The 14,778-nt window shown below is 37.5% G+C and overlaps 1 protein-coding gene across 11 annotated transcripts in view; it reads right to left on the minus strand.

Annotated features, from left to right (window-relative positions):
* BMAL2 (basic helix-loop-helix ARNT like 2) overlaps positions 1-14,778 on the minus strand; it is a 122,881-nt gene that overhangs the window by 32,325 nt on the left and 75,778 nt on the right. For 10 of the 11 annotated variants that reach the window (XM_019452290.2, XM_019452294.2, XM_019452293.2 and 7 more), the window contains 2 exons: positions 14,582-14,696; positions 13,642-13,785 (listed from right to left, as the gene is read on the minus strand). In XM_019452290.2, the coding sequence (XP_019307835.2) occupies positions 13,642-13,785; positions 14,582-14,696 (259 nt within the window). The remainder of the gene's footprint in view (positions 1-13,641; positions 13,786-14,581; positions 14,697-14,778) is intronic. The other variant, XM_019452297.2, reaches the window with a different exon arrangement.

Below are 14,778 nucleotides of genomic sequence, written 5' to 3' on the forward strand. Positions count from 1 at the left end.
CTAGCCCATATGGGTCTCCAAAGTTGGTCTCAACTGCCTCCCTTCCTATCACTACCTCCTGTATCTAGGACGTAGTCACACTGTTCTTTGCCAAGTGCCCCCAAATGCCAAGTGTCTCCTTTCTGTTAGGAATTTCTTCCCAGAGATTTTTGCATAGCTGCCTCCTTCTCATTATCCAGGTCTCAGATATCAAATGTCACCTAAGGAGACATTCTCTGAGTATTTTGAAGTAACTACCTCTTTCTAGTCCCTGTCCTCATTATTCCATATTATTGATCTCATTGTACTTTCCCCTACCTAAAATATTCATTAATTTGCATGTTGACTGGCTGCCTCCTGTGTCTATAATACAATGTTCACTAGAGCAATGACTTGTCTGTTTTTAGTGTATCCTTTGCATTTGGTATGGTGCCTGGCACATAGTAGGTACTCAGTAATTATTGACTGACCAAAATCTATTTAATTAGATACTACTATGTTTGGCAATGGTATCACACTTCTACCACTTTTTTTTTTTTAGAGTGAGCATCAATGGGGGTGAGGAATGTGGGGAGGGGAGAGAGAGAGAGAGAGAGAGAGAGAGAGAGAGAGAGAGAGAATCTTAAGCAGGCTCCATGCTCAGCACAGAGCCTGATGTGTGGCTCGATCCCACAACACTGGGATCATGGCCTGAGCTGAAATCAAGAGTTGGATGTTCAACTGAATGAGCTACCCAGAAGCCTCTCTACCACTTTTACTTAAGCATAGCAAATTTGCAGGGATTTTTTTTTTAACTAAGATTATGACAGAAGCTATGAGAAAATGCAAGTGAGGAAGAATCTCCACCAACAAAATTTCAGCACCAATCTTGGACACTGCTGCCCAGGGCACCTGTTTTCCTCTACTTTCCTTGCTCTCTCCTCCTCTTCTACTCCTAGATAATCTCTTACTTGAGAGAGGAGCCTAAAACAGTGGTTCTCAGAAAGAATAGAGAAGTTGAGAATCAAACCTGTGAGGCTGCAAAGTTTAGAAGCACTGAGGGTGAAATCAAGTTTTACAGAAGTAAAAGTATGGTTACACTGGTTACTAGCCGTGCACCAAGGCAAAGACATGACTAAAATACAGTGCTAAATTAGACCATTTGGAAACTCTTCTATTCCCAGAAGACAAATTTTTCTGAAAATCTTTTTTTTTTAATTGAAATATAGTTGACACAGAATGTCACATTAGTTTTAGGTGTACAACATAGGGATTTGACAAGTCTATATGTTATGCTCACCGCAAGTGCAATTAGCATACAGCACTATAACAATATTATTGACTGTATTCCCTATGCTGTACCTTTTATCCCCATGACTTACTCATTCCTTAGCTGGAAGCCTGTTTCTCCCACTTCACTTCTCTTCGTCCATCCCTCCCCAGCATCCATCTCTCCCTTGGCAACTATCAGCTTGTTCTTTGTATTTATGGGTCTGTCCTGGTTTTTGATTCCACATATAAGTGAATTCCTATGGTATTTGCCTTTAATCTGACGTATTTTACTTAGCATAAAACACTCTATATCCGTGCATATTGTTGCAATCTCAAGATCTCATCCTTTATGGCTGAATTAATATTCCATATTGTATGTGTGTGTGTACACTATTTCTTCTTTATCCCTTCATCTATTGATGGACACTTAGGTTGCTTCCATATCTTGGCTATTGTAAATAACGCTGCAATAAACATAGGGGTCATATTTTTTTTTTCAAATTGGCATTTTCATTTCCTGGGAGGGGGGTGTTAAATATTCAGAAGTAGAATTACTGCATCATGGTATTTCTATTCTTAATTTTTTGAGAAACCTCCATAGTGTTTTCCAAGTAATTTACATTCCCACCAAAAGTACACAAGTGTTCCTTTCTCTCACATCCTCACCAACAGTTGTCTTTTTGACTGTAGCCGTTCTGACAGGTATAAGGTGATATCTCATTGTGTTTTTGATTTGCATTTCCCTGATGATTAGTAATGTTGAGCATCTCTTTTTAAATGTTTATTTTGGGGGGAGACAGCATGAACGGGGGAGGGGCAGAGACAGAGAGGGAGACACAGAGTTCAAAATAGGCTCCAGGCTCCGAGCTGTCAGCACAGAACCTGACGTGGGGCTGGAATCCGCCAACTGTGAGATCATAACCTGAGCTGAAGTTGGACGCTTAACCGACTGAGCTACCCAGGTGCCCCTGTTGAGCATCTTTTAATATACCTATTGGCCATCTGTATGGCTTTGGGAAAATGTCTATTCATTTGCCCATTTTAAATTGATTATTTCTTTGATGTTGAGTTGTATAAGTTATTTGTATGATTTAATATTAATTCCTTATTGGATATATCATTTGCAAGTACCTTCTCTCATTCAGTAGGCTGCCTTTTCATTCTGTTGATGATTTCCCTCAAACTTATTTTGCTGTAGTCCCAATAGTTCATTTTTGTCTTTGTTTCCCTTGCCTGAGGAAACATAACTGGCCAGACAAATGTTGCTAAGGCCAATGCCCAAAGCATTACTGCCTATGTTTTCTTCTAGGATTTTTATGGTTTCAGGTCTCACATTTAGGTCTTTAATCGATTTTATTTTTGTATATGGTGTAAGAAAGTGGTCCCTGTTTGTTCTTTTACATGTAGCTGTCCAGTTTTCTCAGCACCATAAATTCAACAGATTGTCTTTTCCCCATAGTGTATTCTTATTTTTGTTGTTGTAGATTAATTGACCATATAAGTGGTGGGTTTATTTCTGGGCTCTGTGTACTGTTCCAGTGATCTACATCTATTTTTGTGCCAGAACCATACTGTTTGTGTAACTATAGCTTTGTAGTATATCTTGAAATTTGGGATTGTAATATCTCCAGCTTTTTTTTTTTCCTTAAGATAGCTTTGGCTATTGTGGTCTTTTATGGTTCCACATAAATTTTAGAATTATTCTAGTTCTGTGAAAATGCTGTTGGTATTTTCATAGGGATTGCACTAAATCTGTAGATTGCTTTGTGTAGTATAGACATTTTAACAATATTAATTCTTCAAATCCATGAGCATGGTATGTTTTTCCTTTTGTTTGTGTCATCTTCAATTTCTTTCACCAATATTTTGTAGTTTTCAAAGAACAGGTCTTTCTTCTTGGTTAAGTTTATTCCTAGGTATTTTAGTGTTTTGTATGCAATTATAAATGGAATTGTTTGCTTAATTCTTCTCTCTGCTACTTATTAGGGTATAGAAGCACAACAAATTTCTGTATACAAATTTCATATCCTGCAACTTTACTGAATTCATTTATGAGTTCTAGTAGTTTTTTTGAGTGTCTTTAGAGTTTTCTAAGTATAGTATCATGTCATCTGCAAAGGTGACCATTTTACTTCTTTCTGACCAATTCAGATACCTTTTATTTCTTATCTGATAGCTGTAGTTAAAACTCTCAGTACTATATTGAATAAACGTGGCAAAAGTAGAACATCCTTGTTCCTGATCTTAGAGGAAAAGCTCTGTTTTTCATGACTGAGTATGACATCAGCTCTGGGTTTGCCATATATGGCCTTTATTGAGATATGTACCCTTAAAACTCATTTTGATGAGAGTTTTTCCCATGAATGGGTGTTGAATTTTGTCAAATGCTTTTTCTGTATCGATTGAGATGATCATGATTTTTATCTTCATTAATGTGATGTATCAAGTTCATTGATTTGCAAATATTGAGTCAACTCTGCATCCCTGGAATAAATCCCACTTGATCATGCTGACTGATCCTTTTAATGTATTGTTGAATCTGGATGGCTAATATTTTCCTGAGGACTTTTGCATCTATGTTCATCAGAGATATTGGCCTGTAATTTTCCTTTTTTTGTAGAGTCTTTGTCTTGTTTTGGTATGAGAGTAATGCGGGCCTTATCAAATAAACTTGCAGGCATTCCTTTCTCTTCTATTTTTTTGGAATAGTTTGAGGGGAATAGGTAATCTTTCTTTTTTTTTTTTTTTTTTTTTTACATTTATTTATTTTTGAAAGACAGAGCACAAGTGGGGAAGGGACAGAGAGAGAGACACACACACAGAATCTGAAGCAGGCTCCAGGCTTTGAGCTGTCAGCACAGTGCCGGTAATCGTTCTTAAGTGTTACATAGAATTCACCTGTTAATCCATCCTGGACTTTTATTTGTTGGGAGTTTTTAAATTACCAATTCCATTTCATTACTAGTAACTGTTCTGTTCAGATTTTCTATTTCTTCCTGATTTAGTTTTGGAAGATTGTGTGTTTCTAGGAATTTATCCATTTCTTCTAGGTTATCCAATTTGTTGGTATATAATTCTTCATACATACAAATAAAATAATCCTTTGTATTTCTGTGCTGTTAGCAATTACTTCTCATTTCTTTTTTTTTTTTTTTTATGGCTGGAATGCATACTCAGCATTTTATTCTTTTTATAAAAACTTGATGTCTTGCCCAGGAAATAAAATATGGCAGGTTTTTTTTTTTTAATATGAAATTTATTGTCAAACTGGTTTCCATACAACACCCAGTGCTCATCCCAAAAGGTGCCCTCCTCAATACCCATCACCCACCCTTCCCTCCCTCCCACCCCCCATCAACCCTCAGTTTGTTCTCAGTTTTCAAGAGTCTCCTATGCTTTGGCTCTCTCCCTCTCCAACCTCTTTTTTTTTTTCTTCCCCTCCCCCATGGACTTCTGCCAAGTTTCTCAGGATCCACTTAAGAGTGAAACCATATGGTATCTGTCTTTCTCTGTATGACTTATTTCACTTAGCATAACACTCTCCAGTTCCATCCACGTTGCTACAAAAGGCCATATTTCATTCTTTCTCATTGCCACGTAGTATTCCACTGTGTATATAAACCACAATTTCTTTATCCATTCATCAGTTGGTGGACATTTAGGATCTTTCCATGATTTGGCTATTGTTGAAAGTGCTGCTATAAACATTGGGGTACAAGTGCCCCTATGCATCAGCACTCCTGTATCCCTTGGGTAAATTCCCAGCAATGCTATTGCTGGGTCATAGGGTAGATCTATTTTTAATTTTTTGAGGAACCTCCACATTGTTTTCCAGAGTGGCTGCACCAATTTGCATTCCCACCAACAGTGCAAGAGGGTTCCCGTTTCTCCACATCCTCACCAGCATCTATAGTCTCCTGATTTGTTCATTTTAGCCACTCTGACTGGTGTGAGGTGATATCTGAGTGTGGTTTTGATTTGTATTTCCCTGATGAGGAGCGACGTTGAGCATCTTTTCATGTGCCTGTTGGCCATCTGGATGTCTTCTTTAAAGAAGTGTCTATTCATGTTTTCTGCCCATTTCTTCACTGGATTATGTTTTATGGGTGTGGAGTTTGGTGACCTCTTTATAGATTTTGGATACTAGCCCTTTGTCCGATATGTCATTTGTAAATATCTTTTCCCATTCCGTTGGTTGCCTTTTAGTTTTGTTGATTGTTTCCTTTGCTGTACAGAAGCTTTTTATCTTTGTGAGGTCCCAATAGTTCATTTTTGCTTTTAATTCCCTTGTCTTTGGGGATGTGTCAAGTAAGAAACTGCTGCGGCTGACGTCAGAGAGGTTTTTCCCTGCTTTCTCCTCTAGGGTTTTGATGGTTTCCTGTCTCACATTCAGGTCCTTTATCCATTTTGAGTTTGTTTTTGTGAGTGGTGTAAGAAAGTGGTCTAGTTTCATCCTTCTGCATGTTGCTGTCTAGTTCTCCCAGCACCATTTGTTAAAGAGACTGTCTTTTTTCCATTGGATATTCTTTCCTGCTCTGTCAAAGATTAGTTGGCCATACTTTTGTGGGTCTACTTCTGGGGTTTCTATTCTATTCCATTGGTCTTTGTGTCTGTTTTTGTGCCAATACCATGCTGTCTTGATGATTACAGCTTTGTAGTAGGGGCTAAAGTCTGGGATTGTGATACCTCCTGCTTTGGCCTTCTTCAAAATTACTTTGGCTATTCGGGGTCTTTTGTGGTTCCATACAAATTTTTGGGATTGCATTGAATGCGTAGATAGCTTTGGGTAGTATTGACATTTTGACAATATTTATTCTTCAAATCCATGAACATGGAATGTTTTTCCATTTCTTTGTATCTTCTTCAATTTCCTTCATAAGCTTTCTATAGTTTTCAGCATACGGATCTTTTACATCTTTTGGTTAGGTGTATTTCTAGGTAATTTATGCTTCTTGGTGCAATTGTGAATGGGATCAGTTTCCATATTTGTCTTTCTGTTGCTTCATTATTAGTGTATAAGAATGCAACTGATTTCTGTACATTGATTTTGTATCCTGCAACTTTGCTGAATTCATGTATCAGTTCTAGCAGACTGTTGGTGGAGTCTATCGGATTTTCCATGTATAATATCATGTCATCTGCAAAAAGCGAAAGCTTGACTTCATCTTTGCCAATTTTGATGCCTTTGATTTCCTTTTGCTGTCTGATTGCTGATGCTAGAACTTCCAACTCTATGTTAAACAACAGCGGTGAGAGTGGGCATCCCTGTCGTGTTCCTGATCTCAGGGAGAAAGCTCTCAGTTTTTCCCCATTGAGGATGATATTAGCTGTGGGATTTTCATAAATGGCTTTTATGAAGTTTAAGTATGTTCCTTCTATCCCCCTTTCTCGAGGGTTTTTATTAAGAAAGGATGCTGAATTTTGTCAAAAGCTGTTTCTGCATCAATTGACAGGATCATATGGTTCTTATCTTTTATTAATGTGATGTATGGCACGGATTGATTTACGAATGTTGAACCAGCCCTGCAGCCCAGGAATGAATCCCACTTGATCATGGTGAATAATTCTTTTTATATGCTGTTGAATTCGATTTGCTAGTATCTTATAGAGAAGTTTTGCATCCATATTCATCAGGGATATTGGCCTATAGTTCTTTTTTGCTGGGTCTCTGTCTGGTTTAGGAATCAAAGTAATCCTGGCTTCATGGAATGAGTCTGGAATTTTTCCTTCCCTTTCTATTTTTTAGACTAGCTTGAGAAGGATAGGTATTATCTCTGCTTTAAATGTCTGGTAGAATTCCTCTGGGAAGCCATCTGGTCCTGGACCCTTATTTGTTGGGAGATTTTTGATAACTGATTCAATATCTTCGCTCGTTATGGATCTGTTCAAGCTTTCTATTTCTTCCTGTTTGAGTTTTGGAAATGTGTGGGTGTTTAGGAATTTGTCCATTGCTTCCAGGTTGTCCATTTTGTTGGCATATAATTTTTCATAGTATTCCCTGATAATTGCTTGTATTTCTGAGGGATTGGTTGTAATAATTCCACTTTCATTCATGATTTTATCAATTTGGGTCATCTCCTTTTTCTTTTTGAGAAGCCTGGCTAGAGGTTTATCAATTTTATTTTTTTAAAAAACCAACTCTTGGTTTCATTGATCTGTTTTACAGTTCTTTTAGATTCTATATTGTTTATTTCTGCTCTGATCTTTATTATTGCTCTTCTTCTGCTGGGTCTGGGGTATCTTTGCTGTTCTGCTTCTATTTCCTTTAGGTGTGCTGTTAGATTTTGTATTTGGGATTTTTCTTGTTTCTTGAGACAGGCCTGGATTGCAATGTATTTTCCTCTCAGGACTGCCTTCACTGCATCCCAAAGCATTTGGATTGTTGTATTTTCATTTTCATTTGTTTCCATATATTTTTAAATTTCTTCTCTAATTGCCTGGTTGACACTTCTTCTCATTTCTGTTTTGGGACCTCTTTTTGAGGAGTTTGACTAACGGTTTATCAATTTTATCTTTTCAAAGAAGTAGCTCTTGGTTTCTTTGATCTTTTCTGGATTTTCTTTCACTTATTTCTGTACCGCTCTTCATTATTTCCTTCTACTCACCTTGGGCTTTATTCTTTTTCTCATTGTTTTAGGTGTAAGGTTAGACTATTTGAGATTTTTTTTTTTTTTTTTTTTTTTTTTTGAGGAAGGCTTGTATTGCTATGAACTTACCTCAGAAGTACTTTCACTCCAAAATTTTGGACCATTGTGTTTACATTTTTATTTGTCCCCATGTATTTTTTTAAATTTCCTCTCTGATTTCTTTGTTGACCCATTGACTGTTAAGTGGCATATCGTTTAGTCTTCATGTGTTTGTTTTTAAGAGTTTTTTGTTGTGATTGATTTCTAGTGTCATATTGTTGTGGTTGTTAAAGATATGTGTATAATTTCTATTCTCTTAAATTTGTGGAGACTTGTTTTGTGGTCTACATGTGATTTATCCTGGAGAATGCCCCATGTGCACTTGAAAAGAATGTGTATTCTATTTTTGGATGAAATGTTCTGTATGTATCTGTTAAGTTCATCTAGTCTAATGTGTCAAAGACACTGTTTCCTTATTGATTTCTACATGGATAATCTATCCATTGATGTAGGTGGGGTGTTAAAGTCCTCTACTATTTTTGTATTACTGTGTATATATTGTATTGTATACTATTATTATTTTATTGTCCATTTCTCTATATCTGTTAATATTTGCTTTATGTATTTAGGTATTCCTATGTTGGATGCATGAATACTTACAATTGTTCTATCCTCTCGGATTAATCCCTTTATCATTATGTATTGCCCCTTTTGTCACTTGTTACGGTCTCCATGTTAAAGTCTATTTTGTTTGATACAAGTACTGCTAACCCAAGGTTTTTTTGTTTGTTTTTGTTTTGTTTCTATTTGCATAGAATATCTTTTTTTCATCCCTTCACTTGAAGTCTGTATTGGTCTTTAGGTCTGAAGTGAGCCTTTTGTAGGCAGCATATAGAAGGGTGTTGTTTTTTTAATCCATGGAATCACTCTATGTCCTTGATTGGAACACTCAGACCATTAACATTTAAAGTAATTATTGATAGGTATGTACTTATTGCCATTTTGTTTATTGTTTTCTGGTAGTTTTTGTAGTTTTTCTCTGTTCTTCTCTTGCTCTCTTCCCTTATGATTGATGACTTTTAGTGTTTTGCTTGGCTTTCTATGTTATATGTACCTATTATAGTTGTTTGGTTTGTGGTTACCATGGGGTTCATATATAATATCCTAAGTATATAGCAGCCTATATTAAGTTGATGGTCACTTAAGTTTGAACATATTCTAAAATATTTATTTTTACTCCTTTCCCCATTTTATTTATATGTTGTCATATTTTATATCTTGATATTCATAATTTTCTTCTAAGTATGGCCTTTTCTTTTCCACTTCAAGAAGTCCCTTTAACTTTTCTTGTAATGCTAGTTTAGTGGTGATGATGTCCTTTAACTTTTATTTGTCTGGGAACTCTATTTCTCTTTCAATTCCTAATGATAACCTTGCTAGGTAGAGTATTCCTGGTTGTAGATTTTTTTTCAGCACTTTGAATATATCATGCCACTCCCTTCTAGCCTGCAAAATTTCAACTCCATAATCAGCCAATAGCCTCACGGGGTTTCCCTTGTGTGGCACATTACTTCTCTCTCACTACTTTTATTTTAATTTTTTTAATGTTTATTTATTTTTGACAGAGAGACAGAGCATGAGTGGGGGAGGGTCATAGAGTGAGGGAGACATAGAATCCGAAGCAGGCTCCAGGCTCTGTCAGCACAGAGCCTGACGTGGGGCTTGAACTCACAGACTGTGAGATCATGACCTGAGCCAAAGTCGGATGCTCAACCGACTGAGCCACCCAGGCACCCCTCTCTCTCTCTCTCACTACTTTTAAAATTCTCTCTTTATCTTTAATTGTTAACATTTTAGTTATGATGTGTCTGGTGCAGACCTCCTTGGGTTCATCTTCTTTGGGACTCTTGTGCCTCTTGAATCTGGACAGCTGTTTCCTTCCCTGAAATAGAGATTTCTTCAAATAAGTGTTCTGCTTCTTTCTTTCTTTCTTTTCTTTTCTCTGTCTCTCTCTCCCTCCCTTCCTCCCTCTTCTCCTCCTGGGACTCCTATAATGTGAATGTTTGTTTGCTTGATGTTGTTGAAGAGATCCCTTACCTCTCTTTTTAAAGTTCTTTTTTTCTTCTTGCTCTTCAGCTTGGGTGCATTCCATTACCCTATCTTCCAGACTGGTGATCCGTTTTTCTGCATCTATTAATCTGGTGATTCCCTCTAGTGTATTTTTCATTTCAGAAATTGTATTCTTCAACTCTGATAGTTTTCTTTTATATTTTCTGTCTTTGTTGAAGTTCTCACTGAGCTCTTCCACTCTTTTCTCCAATCTGGTGAACATCTTTATGATCGTCACTCTAAACCCTTTATCAGGCATATTACTTAACTCCATTTCATTTAGTTCTTTTTCTGAGGTTCTTTCATTTGGAGCACATTCCTCTATCTCCCTATTTTGCCTGACTTTCTGTGTTTGTTTCTATGAATTAGGTAGAACAGCTATTTTTCCTAAACTTGAAGGAATGGTCTTGTGTATGGTCATTCCCTGTGTGGAGTCTGTATCTGGCGACTTTGGCTGGTTGGAACTGTAGCTGGTGTCAATGGGGGTCCTAGGGCACTCCATGCTGGGACTGCCCTGGTGGGATGCCAGAGCTAAACTGGGCATGAATTGAGGTGGACTTAGGACCATCTGCACAGAAAGTGCCCCAGTAGGACAGCTCAAGTGGACATAGGCTAGGGAGGTCCCTGGATTCTCCACAAAGAAGGTATTCTGGTAGCACAACTGAAAGAGAAGTGTATACCAGCTAGTGGGTCCTGGAGCTCTCTGCACAGAGGGAATCCTGGCAGGATAGCTGAAACTGAAATGTAGACATGGGCTGGGGTGATCTCAGGGCTCTCTGCACAGAGGATGCTCAGGCAGGATAGCTGAAGCTGAAGTGGGTGCAAGCCACAGTATGGGAGGGTTCAGCATACAAGTTGCTCTAGCAGAGCAAATGATGTGGAGATGGGTATGGACCAGGTGTTCCCAGAGCGCTAGGAAGCCCTAGCAAACCGTTTGGAACTGAAGTGATGTGGGCCTGGAGTATTCCAGTGTGCTTTGTACTTGTGTCACCTTGGCAAAGCAGCCGGAGCTGTAGTGAGGTGACCATGGGTGTCCTGTTCTGCACTGTTGTGGAGCTGCCTTAGTGGGACAACCGGGCTGGTGTAGACTAGGGGTCTGGGGCTCAATGAGGCAGAAGGCCAGCTAGGTCACTCAGACCCTGCTCTCATCCATACTATCAAGTTGGAGGAGGAATGTGAACCATAGTGTTCATCAGCCTCTCTGACTTGGAGAGAGTTCCAGTAGCTCCCTGCCATTTGACAGGGTTGTAGGGCTGGTTCCTGTATATTCTAGTTGCACTTTTAAAGTGTGGCTTTTTTGTGTGTCCCAGGGCAGACAAATCTCCTCAGAGTCCCTCAGTACTATTCCTCCCCACTACAGTTCACAGTGTCGGCTAGGGTTTCCCTTTGTTACTGTGCCATTCTGTATGTGGTCTTGTATTGTGCAGAAGCTGTTCAGTCAGCCCTCAGATCTTCTTTAGGAGGAAGTACTCTATAAATAAGCATAGATTTGGTGTGTCTGTGGAGGAGGTGAGTTCAGGGTCTCCCTATGTCGCCATCTTGGACCAGAACCATTAATCTTTAAAACACTTACAAAACCTGATAATTTTAGACTTTACTCAACTTACAACTTGTGTAAAACACCACCGAGATCTCAGTCATGTTAAAGTAGTTGCATTGGCTGCCATGTTTTTCTCTCACATGGATTGCTGTATAGACTAAGGGATTCACTTATGGTTGGATCTACCCAATATGATATTGGTTTACTTCCAGTTAAATCCTAAGGGTAAAATGTACTACAGTCCAAGGTCTACATGGAGCATGACTCCTTGGACCATCCATGCAGAAGGAATATTCTTGCCCTTGGAGACTAGTTCTACATTATATGGCAATGTCAAATATAAGATGAATTGGCTGACTTGGGAAGGAAGGCAGAGAAAACAGGCACCCTGAGGTAATGACAACATCATCTGCTTGCACGGTCCTAAGAGTTTACATGCATTACTTCTAGTAATACTCATAACAGCTCCTAACATTTATCTAGTGTTACTATGCTAGGAACCATGGTAAGCACATCACATGTATTAACTCATTTAATCCTAATAACTACCCTAGGAAGTTCTATAATTTTCCTTTTATAGTTGAAAAGAGTAAGACCCAGAAGGATTTAGTAATTTATCTTAAGTCACAAAGTTAATCACAAGTTAGGATTTAAACCTCAACAGTTTGGTTCCAGAATCAATGCACTTAACCTACTCCACAAAACATACGATCCTGTGAATAATCTCGTTTTATAGATAAGGAAACTTGGCTCAGAGGGATTAAGAAACTTGTTCACTACTACAGAGCTAGCAAGTGATAAAGCCAAATTTGATCACAGTCAGCTGGATTCCACAGCCTCTTCATTACCAGGTCAGTTATGACTTCACCCCCAGGGGGCAACTCTTGCACTCAGAGCCAAGGGCAAGAGGGCAGCAATTGATGGATTAAAACAGTTCCTCTCTTATGACTGCTGATTCATTCCACTTACGTTTCTTTAGAGTGTAACAGACGAGTAGGGGATTTAGGTTTGAGTGTGAGTCTTGCCTAGTTCCCTTTCTGCAAGTTATTGAATCTCTTCAAGTCTCTCTTCTTGATTCTAAATCAGGGGTAAGAATAGTGTTTTCATGGGAATTAAAACACTTAGCACAGTATCTGATCTGGCACAGAAATATACTTAATAAGTATTTAGTGATTATCATTTTGGGTGGTCACCAAAAAAGACTTGACCAAAACTTGTAAATAAATAGAATCTTCCGGCTCTATAGAAATATCCTGAGATTTTTATAAATATCTCTGAGATATTATATATTCTGGGAGAGAGAGAGCTAGAGAGCAGGAGCACAAGTTGGGGAAGGGCAGAGGGAGAGAAAGGGAATCCCAAGCAGGCTCCACAATGTCAGTGCGGGGCCCGATGTGGGGCTTGAACTTACAAATTGTGAGATCATGACCTGAGCTCAAATCAAGAGTCTGACACTTAACCCACTAAGCTACCCAGGTGCCCCTATATAAATATCCTTTTAAAGGATATGAAAGCAAATCTCACATTAAAATTTGCATAGGAAATCCTATACATAATAGGTTAATATATTCTTAGGCAAAAAAGCATGAGACGTTTTGTAGTCCCTGGAATTTCTCGGTTAAGTAAAACAGATGAGTGTTAACTCAGTTCAAAATGTAAATAGACAAACCTATAAAAGAATCAGAAGAAAACAGAACTAGAAATATTTACCAAAGAACTAAAAGAATTGAAACTACCCCTGAAACATCTTAAGAAACTTTCACCAATTAATCAAATCGGGCTCTTGTACTATTACAGTTTTTCTTTAAGGACTTACCTTTTATATTTTAAAAGTAACAATGGTATTTCATAACAAAAGTTTTATTTCAATCTCTTCCCATTTGATTGCCATGTGATTCCAACAGCACCATTAAAAACTTGGGCAATAAAGAAAATATGTAGTTACCTGATAAATTTGAAAGATATGATGAGCCAGTCTTAGTAATTCTGGTTAAAAAACAATCTTATTTCCTTTGATGCTTTTGGCCTCAATTATTTGCCTTGACCATACACTTTACTATTTCTGTATAGAAAGTTTTTAGGATGCTAATTTTATACGCATGCCTTAAATCACTTGACATCTTAAGATGATGATACCTTTTTTCTTTGAGGTGGATAAGCATTCATGCTCTTCTTTGACAGAGATTTTACAACGCCTTATCCGACAAAAAAAGGATCGTCTCAAGCCAGAATACACGTGACTCCTTCCACTGTGGAAATTACTATGAACTTGCAAATCAGCTTTCATAGCAGGAGGGGGCAGGAGAACAGGTGGAAAAGAAAATTTTCATATAGATAAGAAATGTCAAGGGACACATTTCAAATGTGTTGAAAATTGAAAAAGAAAAATGGTTAAAGCAATGGCATCATTGTACCGTAAACCACAAAGTGAAATATACCAAAAAGAGCATTTGTCAAGGAATCGTATTTTTATACCTTCTAAACACTTGTAATTTATCTTCCTTTTTTTGCCCTGGGTGTAGAAATAAAGGAAATCTAAAAGAAATGAAATTTTAAAAAATTTTAATGAAAAAAACCCCTTAACTATAGTAGTAATCAATGGCATAAAGCATCAGTATAGTATAAATAACTGTTCGGCACTAAGCATTTTCAGGGAGGTCTTTTCAGAGAAGATAAACAATATTTACACTTCCAAAGTACAGTTAACAAGGTCTTTCAAACTGAGTAAACCTAACCCATATAAGAAAGAGAATTGTTTATCAGTAAGTAGCTGAATAATGGAAACTCCAGCAATGTTTTTAATCCCAAATGATGCTTTCTTATAAAGATTGTATTAGCATATGAAAAATAGTGAATATGAAATAATCACATATTCCCCAAAGCATCTTCATACAAATATGAAGGAATTCTCTAGTTATACTGTTTTTTTGAGCTCTGAGGTTAATGATCGTAAAGTTTACTAAATCTCCTCTTTATAAAACTATAATTGCCTAATTTTCAAAATATTATATAGTTGTGCTTTTAAGTAAGTATCATATTTACATACAATCACAGACATACTGAGATGAGCACTTACTTTTGGCATCGATCAGCTTCTCCCTTGGTGAAATATCAGAAGAAAGTTGCTCCTTTACTTTGGCAACATCTTTTGGATGTAAGAAGTCAAATAAGCTTTGTCCAGTCAAGCTAGCCTATTTATAAGGTAGATGTTTGTTTAAAATTAGTACCACAATTTTTCTACATTTCTTCATATAAATGTATGGTAAATCCTGT

The sequence above is a fragment of the Panthera pardus genome, unplaced genomic scaffold (assembly GCF_024362965.1).
Source record: "Panthera pardus isolate Hobbes unplaced genomic scaffold, ASM2436296v1 HiC_scaffold_6, whole genome shotgun sequence".
Taxonomy (NCBI): Eukaryota; Metazoa; Chordata; class Mammalia; order Carnivora; family Felidae; genus Panthera; species Panthera pardus.